This window comes from Marmota marmota, unplaced genomic scaffold, assembly GCF_001458135.2.
Source record: "Marmota marmota marmota unplaced genomic scaffold, marMar, whole genome shotgun sequence".
Classification (NCBI taxonomy): Eukaryota; Metazoa; Chordata; class Mammalia; order Rodentia; family Sciuridae; genus Marmota; species Marmota marmota.
In genome coordinates, this window is record NW_025999842.1 from 34,762,658 (window position 1) to 34,789,908 (window position 27,251).

The following is a 27,251-nucleotide window of genomic DNA, read 5'->3' on the forward strand; positions in this document are numbered from 1 at the left end:
GTAGCTTGAAAGATTGTCCATGGCATCTCAAAGTTCAGTCTCATTTCTCCCAGGCTCCATGTGTGGGAGAGAGGAATGGTAGGTAGAGTGGGAGGTTTGGGGTTGGTCTTTATGGTATACTTCATTGTCTTCAGCATTGATTGTTTCTCTGAACCTTTTCAGAGTCTCCCAAAGTATCTTCAGACACTATACTCAACAATTTTTGCCGTGTTCGTATACTTTCTTTTCTTATTTTTAAACTCGAATGTATTTTACTTTTTATTTGTTCTATTTAGTTATGCATGATAGTAGAATGTATTTTGACACATATATATGGAGTATAACTTCTCATTCTTCTCATTATATATGATATAGAATTAACATTGGTCATTTAATCATATATGTGCATAGGAAAGTCATGTCTGATTCATTTCGTCTGCCTGTTCCCATTCTCCCTCCCCTTCTTTCATTCCATTTTGTCTAATACAAAGTACTTCTATTCTTCCCTATGGACCCCCCCCCCATTGCGAATTAGCATCTGCATATCAGAGAATACATTCGCATCCATTTACCAGCAAATGCCATTATTCTGTTCTTCTTTATGACTAATATTCTGTTGTATATCTATATCACATTCTCTTTACCCATTTATCTGTTGAAGAGTACCCAGGTTGGTTCCATAAACTTGAATATATTTTAAACACAAACTTTATATTTTTGTTGTAATCTCAACTTTAATATGTTAGTTATAGTTTTTCTTAACGCACACTGAAATAAGTACATAAAATTAGCATAAAACCTGCCTATTTGGGTTCTCTTAAAATTATCTTGAGAAATGCGCTTTTCATTTAATTTTAGCTCTTCTCTTTATAGATTGGGTAGACAGAGAGCCTACAGTGAATGATCAAAGGGGAAGTTCAAAGACTGGAAATAGGGGATTTGGAGTAGAATTTTCTAGACAAATGTAAAATGATGGATGGGAACTATGTTTCCCTGTAGGTTATCAGCCTAAAGCAAATTTGGATTAGACTTACATTTAATTTTTCTTTCTTTTTTAAAACATAAAGACAAAAAAATCTACTGAGTAGTGTTTAGGCTACTTAAATTTTAGACTTTGTGTTTTCTCCCATTAATTTCTTGGCAGAAATTTTGTCTGGAAAATTTCAAACTTGCCTTGGCTTCAAGTAGAGGGGAACAGGATTTACAAGATTTCTTCTTGTTCATGTTAGTGATGAGATATACTCACTAGCTCTTAAACCCAAGAGTTTAGTTCTGAGCCAGCATCTGTGAGTTACCTTTTATATGCCAGATTCAGTACTGAGCCCCGTGATGCACAGAGGAAGCCATGGCTCCTGCCCTCTGGAAGGCCAGATATGTGAACAGCTGAAACAGTCCAGTATGATGCGGTATGTGCCAGATCCAGGAGAAACCAATTCCTTGTGTTGATCAACAAAGGCCTTAATAGCTGGGAGAGCAGGAGGGCCTGGGAGCATTGAGGCAACATACAGTTGGTGGCAGGGTCCTTCCTTTCTCCTTAGGTAATCTCCATAGGTGAGTGTTATACAGAATTTCTGTGGGTTCTGCATTGGCCCACATGATGTTCCCAGGAGCCATTAATGTTTTGAATATACAGTAACTTTCAGCCTTGCTTCTCTGACACTTTCACATGAATTTGAAACAAAAACTAGGGAGCCTTAAAAAATAGTTGGCATATTGAGATGGCATCATTTCCAAAACAATATCTGAATGAGGTTCTGTGCTTCAGGGTCAACTCTTCTTGTTTAAATATACTCAGGCCTACTCTATGTAACTGGAAGCAATGTGACTGGGATTATAGGGTGAGTTTTGTCAGGTTAGACAAGTTGTCTTTACAGTGTAAAGAACTCTTTAGAGCAGCCCTCACTATCTGAATGACTCCATGTCTGGGTAGCAGGGTGGTATGTGCAGGGCGGGAGAAACAGAATAAAGCAAATCAACCTTTGCCGGTTTAGTTTGTACAGAGTCTGAGGTAGCAAAATTCTGGTCTCCACTTACCTTCTTACCCTCCCTATAACCTGAGCCCCTCTCCCCTCTCCCCCTGCATCACAGTCACAAACCAATAGTTGAGAGAACTTCAATTGCTTCAAATGCTTATAGGGGCCAATTAAAGGGGAACCTTCCAGACTCTTCTGGGTGCCTAAATACCCACTATGCTAATTGCATTGATGCCAGCTTCCAGTCTTCGACTTTTGGGGATTTTATAAATATACAGGCTTTTTTTTTTTCTTTTACTAAATCACTGGCAAGACATTTTTTTTTTTTTTCCTGAAAGGAGCAAGAAATAATCCCCTGAGGAGATTGAGCACTACTTCAGACCCAGCCACTTCTTTGTGTTGCCAGAGACCTTACCCCTCCTCAGACATAACCTTAGAGGACTATTTCTTTTGGCCAGGTCTCTGACCTTGAAGGATCCACCCAGCTGCCTTGAAGCTTTGGGTGCTAGACATAATATTGGCAGAATCCAAGAGTTATTTCTGTTTTATGTGTTTTATTTAGCATGACTGTATTAACTTTTTTTTTATTCACCAGACGTTCTGCTCTAAAATATAGAATGCTTCCCCCAAACCACTGCTGTTGAGTTTTCTTATATATATATTTATAGTCTAAAGCACATTTAAGAATATAGAGACTCTTAGAATAAGGTAGCACCCACAAGGGATGCCATATTGCCTTTCTCTTAGAGTCAGGACAGGTCGAGAATGTGGATTGACCTTCAGTGTGTGTTACGTTTTAGTTTTTTCTCTTGAATGTGATGAGGCAGTTTTTCCTTGGAAAAATAGTTTGTGTTCAGCTTGGGAGGTGGATTTTTCACCGTCGGCTTTACCCTTTAATAATTGAAAACCACTGTTCATTATTTACATAAAACTGTCTTTTTCTGGTCTGCTTTCTATAACCTTTCCCCTCTTAAGAATTTTAAGAATTCCCTGACTTTCCTCTGGGGGATTTTATGCCTGCTTTATCCCAGATGTGGACATAGACTATGCCGAGGGTTTTTTTTTTTGTTTTTTTTTTTTTGTGTGTGTGTGTGTGTGCCTACATTTGAAAGACGTTCTTTTAACCAGTGTACAAATCTACCACTGAAAAGAGGGGCTTTTAAGAAAGTGAAGTAGTTGAGAAAATATGTGAACTTGGTTTAAATTTTTGATTTACTGAATGACTCCCAACATCTCGTAGGCAAAATGAAAAAATAGACCATAATTTCAGATAATAAAGGGAAAACACACATGTTATTTCAGCATTTTAATTCCTAGATTTTATTTTCTGAATGAAGGCATGTCAGTTTCTAGTCCAGGCAGCCCTGTGTCTGGTCTTCAGGATGGGTTGGCTGATGTCAGCCAGGGAATGCATGGGCTTGGCTGATGTTCATACTCTCTTTGTCCTCTCTGTCTCCACCTTCTGTTCACACAAAGAGAATCTGTAGCCACACTCATGGTATTTTGTCTGCTTACATGTGCATAGATGTCTTGTTCTTAATCTCTGGTTCAGAATGTAAAATGCTAGGAAGACAGAAGTTAGAGGAGCCTGTCTTAAGAAATACAGGATTTTCTGTTTTTTCATAATGTGTGCTCAGATTCCTAGCTGACAGTTCACCCTCAGCTTTTGGTTATTGTGGTTTATGTATTAATGTCTAAAAAATACCATAAAATCTAAACTTCTCTGCATTTGAGAAACAATGTCAAGGTTTGTTCTTTCCCTACTTGAAGAATCATACTGTTTCTCTAGTAAATTTCTTCCTAATTCATATTTTTGTTGTATTTAAAAAATAAAAATTTGTAAGTTTTAATTTTAATTCTTTTCCTAGTAAGTGAGGTTCCATGTACCCCCAACCTGTGCCGTGTTCCTTTGAGTGACATATGCTCTTATTTATTTTCTCATGTAGGATCTTTCGAAGATGGTTTGGCTGCCTTGGAGATTTGGAGATCTGATGCCACAATGAGGACTCACACACGGGGGGCCCCCAGTGTGTTTTTCATATATTTGCTTTGCCTCGCGTCAGCGTACATCACTGACGAGAACCCAGAAGTCATGATCCCCTTCACCAATGCCAACTACGACAACCACCCAATGCTGTACTTCTCTAGGGCAGAGGTGGCTGAGCTCCAGCTCAGGGCTGCAAGCTCACATGAGCATATTGCGGCCCGGCTCAGAGAGGCTGTGCACACTATGCTGTCCAGCCCCTTGGAATACCTCCCTCCCTGGGATCCCAAGGACTACAGTGCCCGCTGGAATGAAATTTATGGAAACAACTTGGGCGCCTTGGCAATGTTCTGCGTGCTGTATCCTGAGAACATTGAAGCCCGTGACATGGCCAAAGACTACATGGAGAGGATGGCAGCGCAGCCTAGTTGGTAGATTTTTGTCTTTTTCTTCCTTTTCTATTAACTGCAATTTAAAGAAATGAATCCATCAGTGAAACCTCAGAGACCAGATTTTCGTGTGTTCGTGTGTGTGTGTGTGTGTGTGTGTGTGTGTAGGAGGAGTGCTTGTTACTTGTGTTGCCTGTGGCTTATGAGCGGCCTGTTTCAAAAAACACAGTTACCACACCATGTTTCAAGGAAGAAGGAAAATGTTTAGATGCAAATTAACCAAAGAAAAAAATAATTTGCTAACTTGGGCATACAGTGTCGGGTTGATTGTTGAGAATTCTTTCTCCTTTGTGCAATCTGCATGTACAGTCATGTATCACTTAACAACAGGGATGTGTTCTGAGAAATGCACCATTAAGTGGTTTTGGCATTGTACAGACATCAAAAGGTATACTTACACATACCTACATAATATAGACTATTGCACACCTGAGCTATTTAGTATATGTGTTTAGTGTATATGTGTGGTGTATAGAAATACATACATACATATACTCCAATCCCTTGGAGTACTTCCCTCCCTGGAACTCCAAGGACTTTAGTGCCTACTGGAATGAAGTTTATAGAAACATTTGGGGGCCTTGTACACATACACATGCCATATGTGTGTGTGTGTATATATAATGCAATTATATATTTATATGTACATACACACATTATATATATATATGTGTATGTGATCATATATATAGAATGTGTGTATGTATATATAAATATATAACTGCATTTTATATACATATGTATATGTATATGAACATTAGTAGGGTTTTTTTTTGTTTCTATTTCGGTATTAGGTTTTGATTGATCTCTCCCTGTGATTTAAACTTTTGGCTAGCAAGAAATTTCAGCCAATTAGAACTTATATGCATTTTATGACAATAAAGAGCTACAAGTCAGTATGATGGATTACTAACAATTTAAAATAATATTCTATCCAGTAAACAACCAGACTATTCAAACCTTTCGGAAAATCAGTGTTATAGTGTAATTGTGTGAAGAATTCTATGTAATAGTTCACTTTTAGAGGTTTACAATTCAAGAACAAGCTTCGAATATCTTTTGATTAGCTTGAATTCATTTTATTTGTTTATAATTAATGCTTCCATCTGCTTCCAGAAAGATACAGGCTGAATTGACTAAACTAGGCATTCTGTAGTTATTTTTAGTGATACTGAGTTTTAATATTCATTCATGGTTCAGTTGCACTAAAAATATTTATATGATATAAGAAATATCCTTTGAAAATTACGTAAGATGCCACTTGTAATAGGGATGACAAGGGTGCATTTTTAAATGCTTAGAAAAATCAGTGAATACAAGTAATTTTGTGATGAGTTGCATCTTTCATAAATTATATTTTGTATATCACAGAGGTGAAGAATAGTGATTTGTGAGTTTAATAAGTATCTGAAATTTCTTATTGAAAAAAATTATGGAAGAGTTGCCATGAAATCCATAAGAGAAAGAGAACTGAATTTTTTAGCATTATTGTTACATATATATACTCATTTCGAAGCTTACAATGTTTTAGGAGAAGAATCTTTTGTTGTTGTTGTTGTTACAGAGCTTAGCCATGTATGTGGCAGTTTCTAGTTTTGAGTCACATTAACTGATCTTATTCCTGATACCAAGAGATAAAAGATAGATGGAAAATGTATCTGGTATTTGAACTATAAGATTATATTATTTAGTGTTGCAGTAACTCACTTGACATTCATGCAGTTCATTAAAATGACAACCATGTTTACCTTGTTTAGGAAAAAAAAACCTTTAATGTTTACAAGGGTATTTTTTCTTTTAAAGTCCTTTTTATTTCAGATAATTGAATTTTGACAGATTAAGATATTGATGAAAATGTCCCATAGACATTACTGTAAAAAATTGCCTATTTTGGGCTGGGGTTATAGATCAGTTGGTAGAGGCTTGCCTTGAATGCACAAGGCTCTGGTTTCAATCCCCAGCACCACAAAAAATAAACAAACAAATAAATAAAATAATCTATTTCACCTCAGAAAAGACTTAACATTGTGAAGTGCCTTTTCTAGTGGATATACTTTTAGCATAAATACAATAACATAGAGAATTGTACAAGACTAGTATGATTTTATCATTAAAATATAAAACATTCAGATGTAGTAATACGAACAAATATTGTTATTTTAGAGGATTAGATATCTTCTTTGATTGAAAGAAGGAAAATAGGTAACTTCAGGAAAAATTTTAATTTTCACATAATTTCTACAGATTCAGATTCACTGGTCATTGGAGATGTATGGAAATTGATTAAAGGATGAATACTTTATTAATGGCAATATTGATAAAAATAGGTATAATTCTATGCCATTCTCCATAGCCAACAACCAATCTATGGCTTAATGGGTCTGAAGTTGACTCTTTCTTTTGATCTCATGAAGCTGAAGGATAGAAACTAAGGGTATGCCTTTACAACTAGTTTCTAATTCCAAAAGTGATCAGTAATAGTATTATTCAAATAATAATATTTGAACATTTCAAATTGTGCATTTTAATGATTTTATGAAAATTTAAGCCTTTTAAAAACTGAAGAAGGTTTTAACAACTTTTTAAAATGGATTTTTTAAAAAATCCATTGACTGTATTGTCCTCATTGACTTATTCATTAAATCAACAAACATTTACTGAGCATTTACTTTGTGTTTTACACTGTTGAGTGCTAGGGATTTAAAGATGAAGAAATGGCTTAGTAATTTTATAATTTGCATCCAGCAGAGGGATGGATGGATACTCAAAGCATTGGATACTAGAAGTATTTCTTCTTCTCAGAATGAAGTGTAAGGATTATTTAGTGAGGAGTTTCTTTAGTTTTCATCAATGATTGACTTAAACAGTGGTATCCTGTTGCACTCTAGTGCAGTGGGAAAGTACCCACTTGGAGTAATCCTCCGGGCCTATGTGTAAATTCTATCTCCCCACTCTTGATCTGTGTTACATCAGATTAATTTTCTTAGTTTGAGCATTAGTGTCTCTCCCTCCACTTTTTGATACAGGAGATTGAACCCAGGGGCACTTAACCACTGAGTTACATCCCTTCCCCTTTTTATTTATTATTTTGAGACACGGTCTAAATTGTTCAGGGCCTCAATAAATTATTGAGGTTGGCTTTGAACTTAAGATCCTCCTGCTTCAGCCTCCTGAGTTGCTGGGATTTTAGGCATGTTCCAGCTGAGCATTAGTATCTTGAGTGATATATAGCTGCTATATCTAACTCGTAAGGTTGTTAGGAGGATTAAGCAAGATAAATAATGTAAAGTACTCAGCAAAGGTCTTGTAACCTAGAAAGCCTTCAGTAAAAAACAGTGACAGTTATGGTAGTTACTGCTGCTATTATTTTACCTAGTGCTTAGACCCTGTTTGGCTTGCAACTTGGTATGTGTAAGCTCTAAGGAAACAAGTTTTTATTCAGAGATTTTACCACCTGTATTCAAAATGTTCTCAAACTGGATCTGTTTAACTCATACAATTTTCCTTTTGTGTTTATTCTGTTACAATTTTTAGTGATGCTCCCCTGGGCCTCTTCTTAACGCAGCACATTAATGGTAGCACTAGTGAAGAAGGCTCTGGGGAAAGTGACAATGGTATGTCTTTTGTCTGCAAGTGCATATGAGATAAACATGATATAGATTTACTAATGTGGCTCATTTCATTGAGTAGTAAATAAGGAACTTCAAAATTTACCTCTATAAATAAGTTTAAGAATTTGGGCCATCGTGGAAGAAAAGTTAAATGGAAAATACTATATAATTGTACTGTTTCCATCTAATTTACCACAAAGTAGAAAGGGAATCTAAAAGATTGATAAGAATAATGGTGGTGATTGAAAATAGACAGCATGCATTTTAATTGTGTGTGTTTCTGAGTACCCAGACCACTGGGCACCACAGAAAGATGAAGCTTATCTGTGCACTGTGTCTGCCTTCGAAGGACTGCCCACATTCTTTCTCAAAAGATCTCTCCTTTTTTTCTCGTTTCTACTAATCCTCACGCATTGTTTCTTTCATTAAAGTAACAGCTTGTGCTTAACTTAGTTCTAAAAATCAAATTAAAAAAAGATAGTCTTTTTAAAAATCCTTTTAAATAAGGATTTTTTCTCTGTAGATCTTGTCTTCCAAAAGGATTTAGATTGCAGTTAGATCTGCTTTATCCAAAAGCTCAATTAGAACTTAACATACAATACTTTTAGAAGGCATAATGATTTAAGATGATAAACCCAGGGCTGGTAACAAGTACACTTAAAGTGAATTCACTCTTTCTATAATATCTCCTAGTCTGTGTAGTCAAGTTCTGTTTATGCCAATTGGCACATGGGGCTATCTTCATTTTTAAATGATTGTTTCCTGAATTCTAGTCTTACATGGTTTTAAAAAAAAAGCCCTCACAGAAATATTGCAAATAAGTAAAATCGTCTTTCATTTTTTTTTCCCCTCAAGAGCTTAAACTTTGAGTTAAAGATATAGCTCAGTTGGTAGAGTGCTTGCTTCGCATGTACAAGGCCCTGGGTTCAATCCCCAGCACCAAAAAAAAAAAAAAAAAAAATGCCCCCAAGAGCTTAAACTTTAAGGTAGGAAAATAATAAAAACAGGATTTACAGATTTAAAAGAAATTTTTCAAAAAAATCAGTTTCTAGAGTGAGTTTGTGGAGTACTTTTGTAAAATTTTCATAATATTCCTGTATTTTCATTTGCTTATTTGTGCATACTATCCTTCCCTATCTTAAGGAAATGTAAAATACAAAATTCAAATTAAAAGTATCTGAGAAGCCAGGCCTATTGGCTCATGCCTGTAATCCCAGCATCTGGAGGGGCTGAAGCAGAAGGATCACGAGTTCAAAGCCAGCCTCAGCAAAAGTGAGGTGCTAAGCAACTCAGTGAGACCCTGTTTCTAAATAAAATACAAAATAGGGCAGGAGATGTGGCTCAGTGGTCAAGTGCCTCTGAGTACAAGCCCCAGTACAAAAAAAAAAAAGAAGAAAGAAAGAAAGAAAAAAAGTATCTGAGAAATAAAAGAGGGGGTGATTGGGGACATCAACTGGAAAAGGCATAACTCAGTTGCTAAAATATGTCTTACAGACCATGTCAAAAATGGGCCCTGAGGGAGTGTGTGTGTGTGTGTACAGCAACAAAGAAAGTAAGGCTTCCTCAATTTTCAAGTTTGCAATGTACATGAAATTAAAAAGCAGGTCAGTTACTCTGTAAAAGTATTACTAATCGCAGGGCGCTGTGGTGCACACATCCTTGTAATCTCAGTGGCTCAGGAGGTGAGGCAGGAGGATCAGGAGTTCAAAGCCAGCCTTGGCAAAAGCAAGGGACTAAGCAACTCAGTGAGACCCTATCTCTAAATAAAATACAAAATAGGACTGGGGAGGTGGCTCAGTGGTCGAGTACCTCTGAGTTCAATACCTGGTACCAAAAAAGAACTACTAGTCTTTGCCGGAGGATCCCCAAAGAAATTTCATCTAGGGTTTTCATGAAGAACCCTCACCATTCTAATAAACACTGTTACAGTGCATGTGTGATGAATTGCATGAGGTTGTTTTTCACACCACGATGGACTGTTTTGCCTGTGTGTATGTCAATGGAGGCTGTCTTAAGAAAATTTCATTAACACATACAGGGGTGGTGGGGATGTAGTTCAGTGGTAGAGTACTTGCATAGCATGTGTGAGGTTCTGGATTTGTTCCCCAGTACCAGAAAGGGGGAGAAAAAAGCCTGGGAAAGCAGGTTAGGGATGGAGAGGATGAATTTATGGTTTAGCCCAAGCTACTTTTTCTTTTTAAGTCTAGCTTAATTCAGTAGAATTTTTTATATATAAGGAAATGAAATAACTTGCATGTTCATCAGGCAGCTTACTGTATATCTCAGCCAAGCTCTTAATATGAACTTGACATCATAACTCCTCAGCAAATTCTCACAACAACAAAACCAAAGTCTCATTGAATTATTGGAAAACACCTCAGAGCCTAAATCACTTAAGAAAGATATAATTAAGTTTACCGTATTTCACTTAATCAAATAGGACAATGAATGAAAGAGATTTAAGATAGGATTGTATCAAAGGGGATATACGTACGCCTTGGTTGATGGCATAGTTATCCAGTGTGCATTTCCCAGTAGCAGACTTTTCAGGGTTTTCCTCTTAAATTGTAAATGATGGGTAACAGGCCTGGTATAGTGGTCTTTGGGGGCAAATCTATATAGTGCTTTCATCTTGGCTCTGCTACTTTAATTAGCTGTGTGTCCTTTGGGAGGTTCCTTAACCTCTGTAAAACCTGTCTCTTCATCTGTAAAATGTGGATGTTACCTCCCTGCTAGGTAATGCACATCAAAGCTCTTTAGCATTATGTGCTTGGCACACAAGTTCACTAAGAGTTTATCATTATTACCCATTAATAGTTGTGAAGATGAACCTTTTTATTTATCTATTTGTGGTGCATAGTACTCCATTTTCCCTACTCTGTCATTTGAGGGTGGTGTTTTTTGAAGTATTTGTTGTGAATCATTCTCTCTCCCTTTCCTTATAGTATTTTTTTTTTTTGCTTACTTATCATCTGACAGAAAATAAATCACAGGGGAAAGAAATTACTTCACTCTTGCATCGGAGCCAGTTGGCTACAGGAAATCAGGAGAACTGGTGGGAGAAACAAAGAAAGTTGAACTTTTGTACAGAGAAGTAATTGTATTTTTTTTTCCCCCTGCAACAGACTGAGTATTAAATCTTTGCCTGTAGATTGCAAACTTCTGGATGGTGACATCTGAGGGTGTGTTTGCAAAATAAAATAAAATAATAAAATAAAGAGAGGAAAAAAGAAAAGGCTCTGTCACATTGAAGTGAACCAGCTGGTTTCCCTGCTGTACATACAGAAATGAAGAGTGGGCCCGCCTTCATCAGCATCGCCTGCCTGCTAGGCTCCAAATGCGTTTCCCTGCAGCTGTTTCTCAGGCCTTTTACTTTTCTAAATTGCAAGTTAAGACTGGGAATCAAAAGCGGGGAGGAAGTAGCTGGGCCCCGACATGTGGAGCCACAGCACCGTGAGTAAAAAGATCAGCTTTTCCTCTCACGACCTTTCAGCAATGGAGGATTAGTCCAGAATGCACCTGGAATCCATTAAAGTGGACTCCTGGAAACAAATGTGGGGCTGTCAGAAACCCGGCCCCCAATTCCCCTGGCTTTTTCTCATTCATGTTTTTCCTTTCTCTTTCCTCCACACCCTCCTCCCCAATGTTTCTGCCTTTCTTTTTCTCTGTCCCTTTCATTTTGTGACCTCAAGTAAGTTCTCTCCAAGCCTCAGATCCTTGGAACCATGAGGGTGAAATAACTGGTGGCTACAAGCCTTTTGCATTGATCAGATTCTTTATAATTTACAGAAATGCATGTGTTAGGAACCTGGCCATTAGGATTTCCTTTCTTGAATCCCATTTCATAAGCAGGTTGTTGCAGCATTATTATTTTGTTTTGGACCAGCAGACCTGTCTGTGGCTGAACTAAGCTTGTGGAGAAGAGCTGAGGAGAAGCAAAGTCAGGTGTGCAGGAGAGCTCAGCATCATTTGTCTGAGAGTGCTGTTGAGCAGTCGTGTGTAGAATAGTCACACTCTACCTGGGATACTCAGCTAACCTAAATTCTTGCTGCTTAACTAACTTGAACTCTATAAACTCTTCTCCATCTATTTCAACTGCAAAAGAAGTTAAAGTAATTCTAATAATACTTTGTCCTATCAATAACTTTTAAGATATTTTCTGACAGCTATTATCACATACAATTAAAAAGAAATCCAAAGTGAATTTTCTTTGTGGGATCTGTTAGGTGTTTGATTCTAAGATTCGGTGCCAGCTTGCTCATACTTGTTAAATGTAACATAGGCTTTCAGAGTATGTCACTAGAGAAGAGGTGTCTGAAGAAGGAGCCAAGGAGTTCCCAGAAAGAAGGTGGAACTGGACTCCAGGCCAGTGAGGTCCTTGCCTTATGTGACAGAAAAGAATTTCAGCACATGTCAGTCAGACACATAGACAGAGGTTTACTTATTTAGGAAAGTTGATAACACATTGAAGGGAGAACATGGCCATGTCAAGAGAGACAGATTTGGGGTGAAGCAAGGGAAACACATTCAAGAGAGAGTGGGGGTTCATGGCTCTTCTTTTAAAGGAAACTTGGTGAGGGCTGGGTGTGGGAAGGTATGCAGGAATGATATCCGTCTGGTGATTGAAAGACAGTTTATGGTGTTCTAGTCAGAGTTTGGATCCTTAAGCTGATGCATTATCTTTATTATCAGTAGATAGTACTGGAAAGTCCCCTAAATTATAGGTTTCTCAAAATATCAGGTCTCTCTTCACTTAATCTATTTATTAGGGGAGGAGTGTTAATTAACAATGCACAAATACATTTATAGATTTTCCAGGAAGTAACAGGCTTGGAAAAGAGACTTGCTTGGGGAGTGACAGGCCTGGAAAACCATGCAGAACTTCTGAATTAAAATTTTATTTCCTTGTCCTTTATGTCTCCTTTCTACCTGTTTTCTAATTTTGTCTATCCTACCTCAAACTGTGCTCAGGGGCCAGAAGAATCCTTGTCTCTCTTTTAATAAGGTGGTACCCCAACCTCATATTACAAGCACAGGTACTATGAATAATGTTCTGCACAGTCCTAATAATCTGGCTTATAAATTTTTCCAATATAAAAACTTGGCAAACAGCTGTTTGGATTTTGTGTGTTCCTTGTCCCTTATCTTAAGGGAAAATGTTAGCTGGCCAAGTGCTGCATGTATATCTGTAATCTATTTCAGAGATGTTTCATCATATATTTTTGAAGTTGGCTTTATTTGTTGGATAAAATAAGTGTTCAATTCTAATACCACTTATGATGTGAAGTTCTGCTGACATTACATTCTTGCTAATGCTATATAGATATTTAAAACAGCTGACAGTAATAATGGCATGAGTGTGCTCAGAGTCTCTTACAAAACTGGGTAGTTCATTTTACCTTGGGTATCTTCAGAATGGCCTTTTACTTTTTCATATTTTCTGCCATATCCATGAAGGGAACCCATTTTAGCCATGACACAGGAACTCTCAACCATCTTCCCTTCTTTCCTTTGTTAAAGTCAGCATGCTGGCTTTGGACAGCAGGAGGAGACAGTCAGGGGCCAGATCATTGCTTATCCCACAGGATCTTGTGGTTTAGAACTCTTTGTGTGTATGATGGTCTGGAAGGGATTAATCAGGAAAAGAAAAACTAGTTTTAAGCTTATAGTATTAGTCTAGAAGGGAAATGAAGACCATAATTAAGACAGTGAATGAGGAGAAGAAGGAATGAACTTTAACAACATTCAGGAAAAGAAAGTCTAACCGCACTTGACTGAATCTAGTATACTGTCTCTCAAAGTGTGATTCTTGGAGCACAGGGAGTGTCCTTGCAAAGACAGATTCCAGGGTCTTCCACCAGACTCACTGAATCATGACTTCTTGGAGTCATCCTAAGATTCTGCACTTGTAACATGTTTCCCATGTGATTCTCAGGTACACTTGCAATTTAAATTGTAAGAGAGAGGGTGGTGTGAAGCATGGTCCTGGGGGGCTGGTTGCATGTTGATGCCCAGATGATAGAGACTTTAGGACAGAGATAGGGTTTGTGGGACAGAAAAGATGACTCTTTTATTCACATGACTTTCTCCTATCTACTTTATCTTCTCGTTTTGTTGATATCACCACTTGTGGGGACAGATAACTGTCAAAACCCTCTGTCCCTGTTGTGGTTGTAAGGACTCATTGATGTCCTCAATGCAGATATTTTAGTGATTATTATTCCCTTTTAGGACCTTTTGACCATATCGCCTAACGTTTTTTAAAAAAATTTTTATTTGTTTTAATTAGTTATACATGACACTAGAATGCACTTATATACTTTGATATATCATACATAGATGGATATAATTTCTCATTTTTCTGATTATACATATTGTAGAATCACATTGGTCATATAGTCACACACCTACATAAAATAATAAAGTCTGTTTCATTCTACTATCTTTCTTATCCCCATGTCCCCTGCCTTCCCCTCCTTTCACTTCCCTCTACCTAATCTAAGATAATGCTATTCTATTTTTTTTTTTTGCATTACAATTCTTAATACACATATATAAAACAATTTTTGTATCTCGGTTTATATATAAAGTATGTTGATATCAAATTCAAGTTATCTCCTAATTCTTAAATATTTTTCTCTTCTGCCTTTACCTTGGATATCTTCAGTTCCATGGCTTTTGCATGGTTGCTGCTATACTCATTACCCACAGTCAATTTTCCTCTTCTCTCCCTTTTTCTGTTTTTCGCTCTTGCTACTCTGAATGCATTTTGCTGTTGGTGCTTCTTCATTGTTGAATGTAGGCAAGCACATCAGGAAAAGGTATCATTGAGAAGTAAAAAACAGATCAGCCTGTTGTCACCTTCACCATAATATATGCCCCATTCAGAGTTTGCAGATTTTCCTTTTCTCATCAATTCTATAATTTTATTGTTCTCACTGGCAGATTGACATGCAGTCTCTCCAGTGGTCCACTTGAATTACTGCACTGCATTTTCAACTCTGCCCTTATTCTAGAAGCAGTAGGTTTACAGACCAGCCCTGAGCTGACTTTTCTGCCTATAGGTATCCCAGACATATCATCTCATTCCTTCCACCTTTCTGTCTGTACCTATCTGGACTTCATGTTTCACATTTATTCTTTCTCTATTACATTTTTTTTCTAGTCCCTCCCCTCCTGGAAATTCCCATTATTATTATTTTTTATTTGACTTATTTGTTTGAAGTAGTATCTGGGTTGCTCATCTGGTTGTCTCACCAGGAGTGCATGTCTTCTAGGTGTGACCCCAAAGAAATTTCTTTCCAGAAGCCTCCTGGACTCTGCCCAAATCACTCAGACAGTGTGATTTGGATGTTTCAAGGAACCTGCGGAAAACCCTCCTAGGATATTTTGCTTACATTGCAATTCTTGATTTGTTAGTCTCTCCACTGGCACATAAGCTTAATGGGGGTAGCACCAGCATGTTTTAACCTTCAAGTTCTGAGAACCTAATATGGTATACCTGCCACAAAGACACTAGTAAATTATACCAAAGGAATGAATGAATGATTTATTGATTGATTGATTGAATGATTTATTTTGACTGACAGTCTAAGCTTGCCAAGAACAGAAGTCTTGAAGCTGCACACAACTTTGACTCTGATTTGATGCCTGCACAATATGGCTGCCCATATTTATTTGACCTCGCTTTTACTCTAAAGACTTGTCTTTGTCCAGCCTTTTGTCTCTCAACCCATAATTACAGGGACAGTGTACCTGCAACCCACTTGGAGGCCCTCAGAAGGAATGTCAGGATTGACATCTCTGTGCATAGCTCACTGAAGAATCTCAGGTTTCCTGCTCTTTGAAGTGCTCCCTCATACCTGGTATTCTTTCCTCCTTGGTCCCTTGCATTTGGGCGTCCATGATCTTATATGTAGGTGGTCCACGTGTGTTCCCAATCAGGTAACCATAACAGAGCTTTAATCTTATTCACTTTAAAACCGGCTGCTTCTATCTTTGAAGTGAATGGTAGAGGTAATGTATTATTGGAATTAAGAGCAAGGACTGTGGAGTCAGACGGCCTGGGTTCTAATCCCATTTACAAGCTGGGTGACCTTGATCATGTTACTTTGGTTTTTCTATGGTTCAGTTTCCTCATCTGTAAATTGGAGACAAATATGATACTCCACTCATAATGTTAGAGGATGAAATAAGTTAACAAAACACTGTGAGGCATAAAGTAAGTGTTAGGGGTTATTATGTTTATTACATTGCTTTTATTTTGCTTTCTTACAAATATTGCCAACAAATGCCCTTTTCATTTATAAATAAATATATGTACATATTCATTTTATATAAGCTTAGCATTAACTAGTTCTGTTTTAGACATTTTGTTAAGAATTGGGCATACAAAATTTTGAGGGCAAGTTACGCATCCAGCTGTTGGTCTATGGAATGTATAGAGCAATAGACAACATTATCACAGATGATAATTGTTGCCATCAGGAGAGTACAGAGTGTAATAGGAACACCCAGGAGTACTTCTTCCAGCATTAGAGCACTGAAGGTGCCAAGTGGTGGCAGAAGGGAGCCACGTTTGACTGTTCCAAGCAGAAGTAACCAGTGTACAAAGGCCTGGCAATGTAAGAAAGCAGAATAGCTTTGAGGAACTGAAAATTTAATGTGGGGAGTAGACAAACAGCTCTGAGGTTTTGGGTAGAGAACCAGATGCTACAAGACCTTGTCTACCATGTGAAGGAACTTGTCCTTTTCTTTATAAGCAATGTGAGGCCATGGAAGAGTTTAACAGGGCAGTGAATGATAAGATCTGTGTTATGAGTTAACCTTTTCACTGTAAAATAAAAGAATACCAAAGGAACAAATGTGTAGCTTAATAAAGTATATTAAAGCAAACACTGGCAGCCACAGTACAGATCAAGAAACAGAGCTCTGCCAGATACCCCCAGAAGCTCCCCCACAGGTTTGTCCCAATCGCAATCCCCCTCCAGTATCCACATTCAAATACCACCCTGACTTCTGCAGTCATCAGGTCTTTGTGTTTCTTTATAGTGAATCCATGTATGCATGTCTAGGCATTATAGTATATATAGTCTTCGTTTTTTATTAAATTTTTTTGAGACAGTGTCTCACTACAGTGCCCTGGCTGGGTTCAAACTCCTAGGCTCAAATGATCCTTCTACCTCATTGTTGGACTATGGATGTGCCACTACATGTGCCCATGTGCCCTTAGTCTTTGCTTCCCGTCGCCCCCCCAGTGGTGGGCATTGAACCCAGGGTCTTGTGCATAATAAGTGAGTGCTTTACACTGAGCAATACCACCAGCTCCATCTTTGCTCATTTTAGAAATGTCTTTTAAGACTTATTATCTGCCGGTTCCCTTGCATCCCTTTATTTTCTTCACACTCAGGAAGAACTTGAATAGGTTCTGAATAGAACCCTTTGACCTACATAATTTCCCACAGTCTGGATGTTGCTGATTGCATATTCAAGTGACCCACTAACTCCACCCTTGGGTTTTCCTACATACTGACAGCTGGATGCCAGTTTTGATCATTCTCCTGTGGTAGATTTGCATTTTAAAAGAATCTGATCGCATGTGGCAGAAGATTGCAGAGGAAGACCATTAGGCCTTTTGAGTTTATAGAGATGAGAGCCTGGAATAGAAAGGAAGTGATAAGTTCCAGTGATAAGACTGAGTATTTGGGGGCTGGGGTTGTGGCTCAGTGACAGAGCACTTGCCTAGCACATGTGAGGCACTGGGTTCAATTCTCAGCACCACATATAAACAAATAAATAAATAAAGGTCCATCAATAATTAATAAAAATATTTTTTTTTTTAAAAAAAGAGTATTTGTATGACTTGACATATCTGACAAAGGGGACAAAGAATTTTTTTTATGGAATGCTGAGGGGATGATAAGACCTATCAGTGAACTTGTAACATTTGAAGCTGTTGGAGAATGCTAATGAAGGGCTTTGTTTTGGATATACCAAGTTAGAAGTGCCTGTGGACCTAGAGAAAAAGTCTAGTTCGTAGTATCTCTCAAGCTTTATTTGTAGCCACTTCCTGTGGGTATATTGTGATTTAAATACATAAACACACAGTTGTCACCAGAAAAAAATTATTTAATAAAACATATGTCTTCTAGTACAGTATTCAAGTTTCCATTAATGTTAGAAAAATGTAAAAGGGAAGTTCAAAGATCAGATTTAGTTAAATTAGTTCAACCACAATAAGTCAGTGAATTACAGCTGGAAGAATGAGAGGAAAAGTCAAGGCTCTAGCACAACATTGCAGCCACATGGGTGTCCTCAGATCCCTTTCTGGAGCTGAGGCCAAAAGGAAATGTTGTGCAGGCATCAGAAGGAAAGAGTATAGAGAGAATTGTGATGCTGCTTCTGTAGCTGAAAAGGAAGAAAAAAAAAGATTTCTTGATGAACTATAGATAGTGATTTGAGTTTGGAACAACTTAGCAATTTTTATAGTGAATTCACTATTGTGAGAAAAGTTTTTGGAAAGGAAGAGATAATTATCAATAAAACCTTCCCATGTGGCCAAAATTTTATATTAACTTCAGTGTCTTCCTATCCTGAACTATTGCCACAATTTTTTCAAATCACATAAAGCTTATCTACTATTTCAACTTAGTGGAGCCTGTTGATGTGGGGAAGATTTTGAAGTGTAACTGAATCCAGCTTGAATTTTTTCCTCTCTGCTTTTCTAAGGGCCTGTCAATGGTCAGAGAAGATGGAAGGAATGTGATTTCATTCAGTATCAGGGGTCAGTTTTTATTTTTAATATGACAGATAACTCTAGATAAAAAGTTAGATAAGTCAAGATAGAGAACAGCAAGAGTGCAAACATAATTGGCCTATGGAAGATATAGACTAATAGTATTAATACAGATGATAAATGGCTGTGATTGGCCAAGTGCAGGGTGTAATGGGAAGACCTAGGGGTACTTTGCCTATCATGGAGCATTGAGAAATTTTTTCCAGTTGGAGCCTGAAGAACAAATAGGAATCAGCCAAGTTCCAGACCCTCTACTGGAAAGGGAGCCAGTAGGGAAAGTGTTTAATGCATTTTGAAGATAGCTCACAAATTTGGCTCATGATTGAACTTAAATTTATTCTGATTCGAAACAACAGGAGATAACACAACCCACAACATTTTTTTTTGTGATTCACAAAAAAAGTTACAATTTGCTGCCCCCCCCATCTTTTAAAAAAATTGTTTTTAAGACGTCATCTTTGAAATTGTGTTCTAGGACATAAAATAAATATTATTGGTACAAAGTCCTTCCACAGGTTAATTATTTCATTATCTCTCTTGAATGTAAACTGCTTCTAAGCCACACAAACAAACAAAAAGTTTTAGAGAGCAAGGGATGCTTTTCTTGCTTTTTTCCACATAGTGATTAGGTTTTTTTTTTCTTCCTAAATTGGCTGCCTGAGCCCATTTAGTGTTGTCACATCTGCTGCCATTGTACAGCACTTTCTGCCCTCTGCTTTGAACATTCTGAACTTCTCTTGTTTCCTGGAGTCCTTCCTTATGGTCTCATAGTGGGATATTCCCTCAGTGCTGGTTCCAGACCCTCTGCTGGAAAGTGCTTAGTCAATCAGGGTGTCAGCCCCACTCCTTCCACTGAAGCAGGCTCTGAGTCCAGGTTCTCTTTGTCTGCAAGACTGGTTTGCTGGGTGGTTATTATGTTTGTCCTTGAAGACAGTGGCATTCAGACCTTTTTTGACTGTGACCCACAGTAAGAAACAAAGTTACATCATAAACCAATAGGCTCATAAATCTAGATTTACATATATAAATTAATAAGTTACAATTTCACAAAATAACCCTTGCATTTTCATTTATTTATTTATTTATTATTTACTTACTTACTTACTTTGGTACCAAGGATTGAACCCTAATCACTGAGCCACATCCCCAGCCCTTTTTATTTTTTTAATTTGAGACAGGATCTTGCTAAGTTGCTTAGGGGCTTGCTAAGTTGATAAGGCTGGCTTTGAACTTGGCGATCCTTCTGCCTCAGCCTCATGAGCTGCTGGAATTACAGGCATGCACCACCACATCTGGCAGCCCTTGCATTTAAATCATGCCCACTCTTGCTGTTTTCTAGTCCATTCTGTTCTATTTCATGGAAATAATTTAAAATATGCTGGTCAAAAGCCATTAGTTCTTCTCACAATCTGTAGTTTGAAAGCCCTGCCCAACATGCTTCCTTTCTAGAGAATCCCTTATGATAACCCTGTTGAACATCTCCCAGGAGGGGACTGCACACACTTTGCATGGCCTCTTTATTCTATAATTCTAGTGTTTATAATTATTATTCCCAAAATACACTGGTAAAGCATCCTTTTTTCATTAAGAAGGAGTGAAAGTCAGTAATTAATAATTACATTTCAGGTTTCCAGAGCTGAATGCAATAAAGTCTGTGGCATATTATTTCCTACTGATGCCCAGAATAAAATCAGTTGCAGTCTGTCTGCTGTTTTAGAAAGGCCCCTGAACTTCAAAAAGTTATATGTACAACCTCAGCAAAACCATTAAAAAGAATATTATAAATTAAATTTATTTTGTTTTATTTAGTACTGGAGATTGACCCAGGGTTACTTTACCACTGAGCTATATCCACAGCCCTTATTTATTTATTTATTTTTTATTTTGAGAGGGGGATCTCATTAAGTAAGTTGCTAAGGCTGGCCCCAAACTTGCAATCCTCCTGCCTCAGTCTTCAGTGTAAAAGAAACTTTGGTAAATATTACAAAGCAGGAATACTGTGAGAGGACTATAAGAGGAAGTAAAATATCATTTGTTGTATCCTTGCATTTTAAGGGGTGCCTCATTTTGGTTTTGAAGTTTTCTTAACTAGGAGAGCAGGGAGATTTAGTGATTTGACTATTATTTTTGCCATTGTTAGAGGGTCATTCATATTTTAAAACTATACCAGGTAATTTTTTCCTCCTTTGCATGTTATCAGAACTTTGGGGACTGCTCTTTAAACAGGGAGTGTCTGAATATTCAGGCAGCAGGAGTTGGGGTACCGGTACTCAAAGGCAGTGACATCAGATTCTTAAAAGTTGGTATATTTGTTGTTAGGGCTATAATTAAGTACCACAGACGAGGTGGCTTAAAACCATGGAAATTTATTCTCTCACAGTTCTGGAAGCCGGGAGTCTGGACTATGGATGCCAGCAGGGTTGTTTCCTTCTGGAGGCTAGAAGGGAGAAACTGTCTCTTGCTGTCGCCTGGCTTCTGGTGATGGCTCACAGTTCTTGGTATTCCTTGGCTTAGAGTTGCACCATCTCTCTTTTTCTCACTCTTACACGAATATGTTGTCATTTTCATTGCAATATAGTTCTGTTGTATTTTACAGATTGTAACTTTAATGAGATTAATATTGTTTGCCTATTTAAACAAGGCAGAAGCTATGGACAAGTGAACCATTTTGTATGCTATGATGACTTCAATTTTTGTCCTCTTTATTTTCTCTAGGATTAATACTAGCTTTTTGTTGTTGTTGTTTTATTTGCTTAGTGTTCTACCATACATTTAGCACTGTTACCAACCAGACTCACAGTCGGTTATAAGGATCTTCTCTAAGAAGGCATTCTTCATAAGACCTTTCTTAACTGTGGGTCTTCTTGAGGGGACTGCCACAGCCTTTTGACTTGCTTTGATCTAGGTTTCTTGAGTGCTGGCTTTTGCTGTAAAGCCCTTGCCTTGTTTTTTCTCTCGTATTGGATCCCTTGTGCCGTGGGTCCATGTTGTTTTATTTATTTATTTTTTTGATATACATTGTAATTTTGGTAGAGAAATTCTCCAATGCTTTCTAGAGGAAGAGTTTACGAGAGGTCATTGAGACCTTGGATGTTTCTCTGTTTGTTAACTGCGCCCTTAGGTTCCAATGGTAGTCTGACTGGGTATGGAATTATAGCTTAGAAATTGTCTCCAAGTTTCGGAGACATTGGTCTGTAGTATTCTAGCTTCTAGTGTTGCTATTGAGATGTCTGATTCCATTCTGATTGCTGGTGCTTTGAATGAAACCTGATATTTTACTCTGAAACTTCTGGTTCTTTTCTGTGTCACATTATAGCATGATAGTTCTTGGTTTGGAATGGGTTTGTTTTCATCCATGTGCTTGGTGTTTGGTGAATTTTTTCAATCTGGAACCTGAGGCCCTAGGAAATTAGCTCTAGGAAATCTTAGGTCTAGGAAATTTTCTTGAGATAGTTGTATTTCTTCTTTTTTTTTCCCTTTTCTTTCTTCTTTCTTTGTTGTTCTCTTCTTGCTCAGATATTCACCCGCTTTTCTTTCCTCTCCTATTATCTTTTTCATTCTCATTTTTCTGCTTTCTCAAGATTTCTTCAACCTTCCCTCAACCTTTCTATTGAGCCTACCTTCTTATTGTTTGGTTTTCAAGGGCCTATTTTGTGTTTCATGGGCTATTTTTTCTTTCTTTCTGTTCGAAATTTTTTTTCTACTTTCATGAATTAATTTCTCCCCAGATACATTAATCAGGTTACTCATTTGGGTCTCTTTTTGTTTTTGTTTTTTGTATCAGGGATTAAACCCAGGGACACTTAATCACTGAGCCACATCCCCAGCCCATTTTATTTTTAATTTTGAAACAGAGTCTTGCCAAGTTGTTCACGGTCTTGCTAAATTGATGAGCCTGGCTTTGAACTTGTGATCCTTCTGCCTCAGTCTCTGGAGCCGCTGGGAATACAGGCATGTGCTACTGCGCCCAGCTCTCTTCACTTTTATTATGGGATTTCCTCAAATTTCTGGTAGTTCTTGACTACAGTCTACCTTTATATACAAATACGTTTTTATGTTAGTTTCCTGTGATTGATGTAACAAGTTACCACACACTTCACTGATTTGTCTTACAGTTCCAGAGAAGTCTACCGTGGATCTCATTGGGCTAAAATTAAGATGTTAGTTGGGCTTTATTCTTTTCTGGAGGCTCTAGAGCAGAATGCTTTTTCTAATTTCTAGAGACATACACATTCCTTTGCTCATGGCTCTCTTCCTCTTCCTTCAAATCCTACAGTGTTACATCTCTGGTCACCTCCATTGTCACGTCTCTCTCTCACCACGGCCAAGAAGAGTTGCTTTCAAAGTTGCATGTGATTACATTGGGCCCACCTGGAAAATATAAGATAATCTTCCATCACAAGGTCCTTAATTATATCTACAAAATTCTTTTTGCTGTAGAAGGTAATGTATGTATAGACATTTTTGAGGAGGCCATTATTCTGCCTGTTTCAGGTTCTAAATGGTTGGTTGTCCACCGTGTGAGTGGGGGGCTGGGGAGTGCATTTTGAACTCATTAGAAAGTTGATGACAATTTGATTAAACCTTTCTCCTTTGGATATACTTGATGTCAGAATATTTAGATCTTTACTCATAACTTTGCCCTTTCTGCATCATGCTAGGTTTGAAATGGATGATATGTTTTTGATACTGCATACTAGGAAGTTTATATTGAATTTTAAAAGATATACATAAATACATAAAAATTTATACAATTATTACAGTTTATTAATTACAGTAAGAGCCAACATTTATGTTTCCTTCCCTGGAAGGGCTAGCCACCTTTAATCATCCTGGCTATTCTTGAATGTTTAATTTTTTCTTACAATAGTATTAACTGCTTCCATGTATGGTTTCTCAGTTGATCACTAGATACTTACTGGTACAATCACAGACTGAAGTAATGGTATTAATCAGCTGCCCAGATGAACTTTTTGAAACATATTTTGTTTCACATTTTACACATGTAAATGTAAAACATGTCTACATATAAAATACCAAACTATTTTTTTGAAATGGGCAAAAATGATTTGATTATGCTTATGCAAACAGTATAGGCAAATTTGGGTTATTCTCTTTGATCACATTTCTAGGTTTTAGAATTCTTTTTATCATAAGAGATTCTTTCAGAATTTGAGATAGAAATTTGATAGATAAGCCTGCTTTGAACCCTAATTCTTTGAGCTGTGCCATTCTGCCAAGACCAAGATCTTGTTAACAAAGTTGATTAATTTTCCTTATCATGTTTCTTCCTCATACCCTTTCTGGGCGAACACCAGCCCAAAGCACACTTGACCAGTTAAAAGGGATTATGATTTTAAATGCTGTTTGATTTCACTTAGATAGATGGTTGAGGATAGAATTCTTGGATATTTGGGCAATAGGACTTCATGCCAGTGGATTAAATGTTGGAATAATGACGTGACAGTACCTTTCCCATTTAACAGCACTACTCTCATTTTATTCTCAATTACATGGCACATTTTGACACTTAGATTAATTCTTTTTGTCTACAAATAATGGAACACTTTCCATTTAAGTAAACGAATATTCCTTTTAGTTTTTATATTTTAAAATTGGGACATGGAGTTAATAGCATTAAAATAAAATTAAGTGGTAATGTTCTTACATCTAGTGATATACTAAATATAGAAATATAGATTGTGGAAGAAAATGATCTTTTATATTTTGGGCTCATAAGTTATTTTCCTTGAAGATACTGATCAACTTCCATTTATTATACTGTTACCTTTCTAGCAATTTCCCAAATAGGAAAAGTAGTTTTGCCCCCAAAGTAAATCTTGAAATAAGAGCACATTGTATATGTCTATTCCTCTAGCTCTGGCCACCATCAAAGATAAAACTGGACACTAGTTAAAGTGGTAAGGACATATTTAAATCAGTAATAACTATTTCAATGTGGAAAGGGGTCCAGTGTAAGTGGAACTGAACTTTAACTTGTATAGAAGTGATAGACAATTTAAAGGGAGAACAAAGGAATGCAGGGGGCCCAGGCAGGGTTTTAGTAGGACTAAGGAAGTGAAAATTTCAAAGGTTGGTCACTGTGCCTGTGGTTGGGACACTGTGTCTGCTGGATGGCAATTATTGAAAGTAGGGTTCTGTCCTCCCACAGACTGGAAGACAAGAGACCCTGTCTTCAAATAGGGTACTTTGGCAGGAACGAAGAGTACATTTTTTTGGAGGCTTGATTTTCTCAGGCAGGCACTTTCAGGAACCAGAGGGTCATCTTAGAGATATGACCTTGAGATGTTAGAAACTATTACAGTGTTTTTTCAAACCTTTGTAGATCAAGGTCAGGTCAGGAGCCAGAGAAAAGAAGGCTCAGAGGAGCCTGGATGGAGTTGAGTCAAGGAGAGAGTCTTTGTCCTCAGCTAATGTGACAGAAGGTTCTGGGCATGCAGGTGAGTCTACCATCCCCTAGGCCAGCTCTCCCTGGAGTGTCTTTGGAGCCCTAAGCTCATCAGAGGTCTGTGGGGAGGGAGAGACTTGTTTTGGGAACTCTGTGATTGGTTTCACAGGTTCCTGGGGTGGATCCTGAGCAGCCATATGAGCACAAAATGGTAGTAACTTCTACTGTGTGGTCCTTTTCTCATATTTCATGTCTGGTGTCATGAAAATCTCAGGGCTTAGAATACTATTAGATTTCTGCAGAAATACTTTCTCCTTGCCTCTTGGTAGGTCCCTTAACTCTGGCACTTTCTTCTTCTGGTGACTTTAAAAGCACAGTGCTTTTCCTCATCAGGAAGAAGTAAAGACAAGTATAGATTCAGATAGTTCTGGATTCCATCCTTGGCTTCGGCATGTAAATTAACTATACGATCTTGAACCAAATTACTTTTCTATCCAGATTCTCTTCTCACCATCTATAAAATGTGGATGTAACACCGAATGAGGGTTGTGAAGAAGAAATAAAATATGTAATGGCTAACATACTGCGTGTTTAATTAAACGTTAATTAACGTGAAGTACAACCTCTCCCTTGTAGCGATAAATCCTGTATTTTGCTTTGCAATGACAAAGCCAATTCTAGCCACCTGATCAGACACCTTGAATATGCAAACCAGACTGGAGTTTAACTGAACATGCTAATTGCATTACTGAGCAACTATTCCAAGACCTTTAGGTCAAGCCTCCATATTGTAGCTCACTCTGCTTGTGGCAAATTACTGTCAAGGCCCCAGTGTGCTTCCCAGGAAAGGCCACAGGTTAGAAATCCACTTCCTGATTAGGCTAAATTTATAGGAATGGCTTACAAAATTTAACTGACAGCTGGGCGCAGTGGCATACACCTGTAATCCCAGCAGGTTGGGAGGCTGAGGCAGGAGGATCGCAACTTCAAAGCCAGCCTCAGCTAAAAGAAAGGCACTAAGCAAGTCAGTGACACCCTGTCTCTAAATAAAATGCAAAATAGGGCTGAGGATGTGGCTTAGGGGTCCAGTGCCCCTGAGTTAAATCCCTGTACTTCCCCCCAAAAAAGATTTAACTGACATTTAACTTTCATAGTTATTTTTCACATGTAAAATGGGGTGGGGGGGGGAAATGAATTACTTTCATCTTAGTCGTGGTTTTAAAAGGAGATATAATACACAATTATCCTAACTTCTTGGAGGTTGATTCAAACACAAAGGCATGTGGTTGAAAGTTGAAGGACTTTTTCTCAGGTTGCTACCTTCAGGAGACTTTCGGATTTTAAAAACAGAGTTGACCTTACTTTGGCATATTTTGATGGTGTTTCTGTGTGGACACTGCAGGCTGAGGAGTGATAGTGACCCTTAGAGACAGTTGCAATGAAGCTAGCTGATATGGAGTTGAGGCTACGCTACTTAAGTTTGTAGTTAGGAGTTTCTGAAGAGTTCACTGTTATGTTCTGAATTTAAATTTGTAATTCTTATTTCATTTTCTCTAAAATTTATAGTTCTGGAACAATCTTGGTGTCTAGAATCAGATTTTTATACACAAATTTTCTATTTTATGATTTTATAAGTAAATATATTCTAATTTTATAAAACTGTTCTATATATTATTCTGAAAATGAAAAAAAAGAAGAAGAAGAGGAAGAGGAAGAGGAAGAGGAAGATCATTTTGGTTTAGTTTTCCCGGAAAGATTTAACAAATTGTAGTTCCTCATTTAAACACACTTTAAAAATTACAAATTTAGAATATAGAATATATTTTCAGAATATATCCACATATGGAAAAGCCTGGTATAAAATTGTTAGTTTCTGTAGCATGCTCTTTTTAGGTCTTTAGGGAATAGACCGAGAAGGGGAATCGATGTTCATAGCAGCACAATTCACAATAGCAAGACTGTGGAACCAACCTAGATGCCCTTCAATAGACAAATGGATAAAAAAAAATGTGGCATTTATACACAATGGAGTATTACTCTGCATTAAAAAA

The 27,251-nt window shown here is 37.5% G+C and overlaps 1 protein-coding gene across 3 annotated transcripts in view; it reads left to right on the forward strand.

Annotated features, from left to right (window-relative positions):
* Positions 1-3,873: 3,873 nt before the first annotated feature.
* The window catches only part of Dse (dermatan sulfate epimerase), a 40,395-nt gene continuing 17,017 nt past the window's right edge, over positions 3,874-27,251 (forward strand). The window contains exon 1 of one of the 3 annotated variants that reach the window (XM_048792132.1): positions 3,874-4,367. In XM_048792132.1, the coding sequence (XP_048648089.1) occupies positions 3,952-4,367 (416 nt within the window). In that variant the 5' untranslated portion in view covers positions 3,874-3,951. The remainder of the gene's footprint in view (positions 4,368-27,251) is intronic. The other 2 variants (XM_015500455.2, XM_048792042.1) reach the window with 2 other exon arrangements.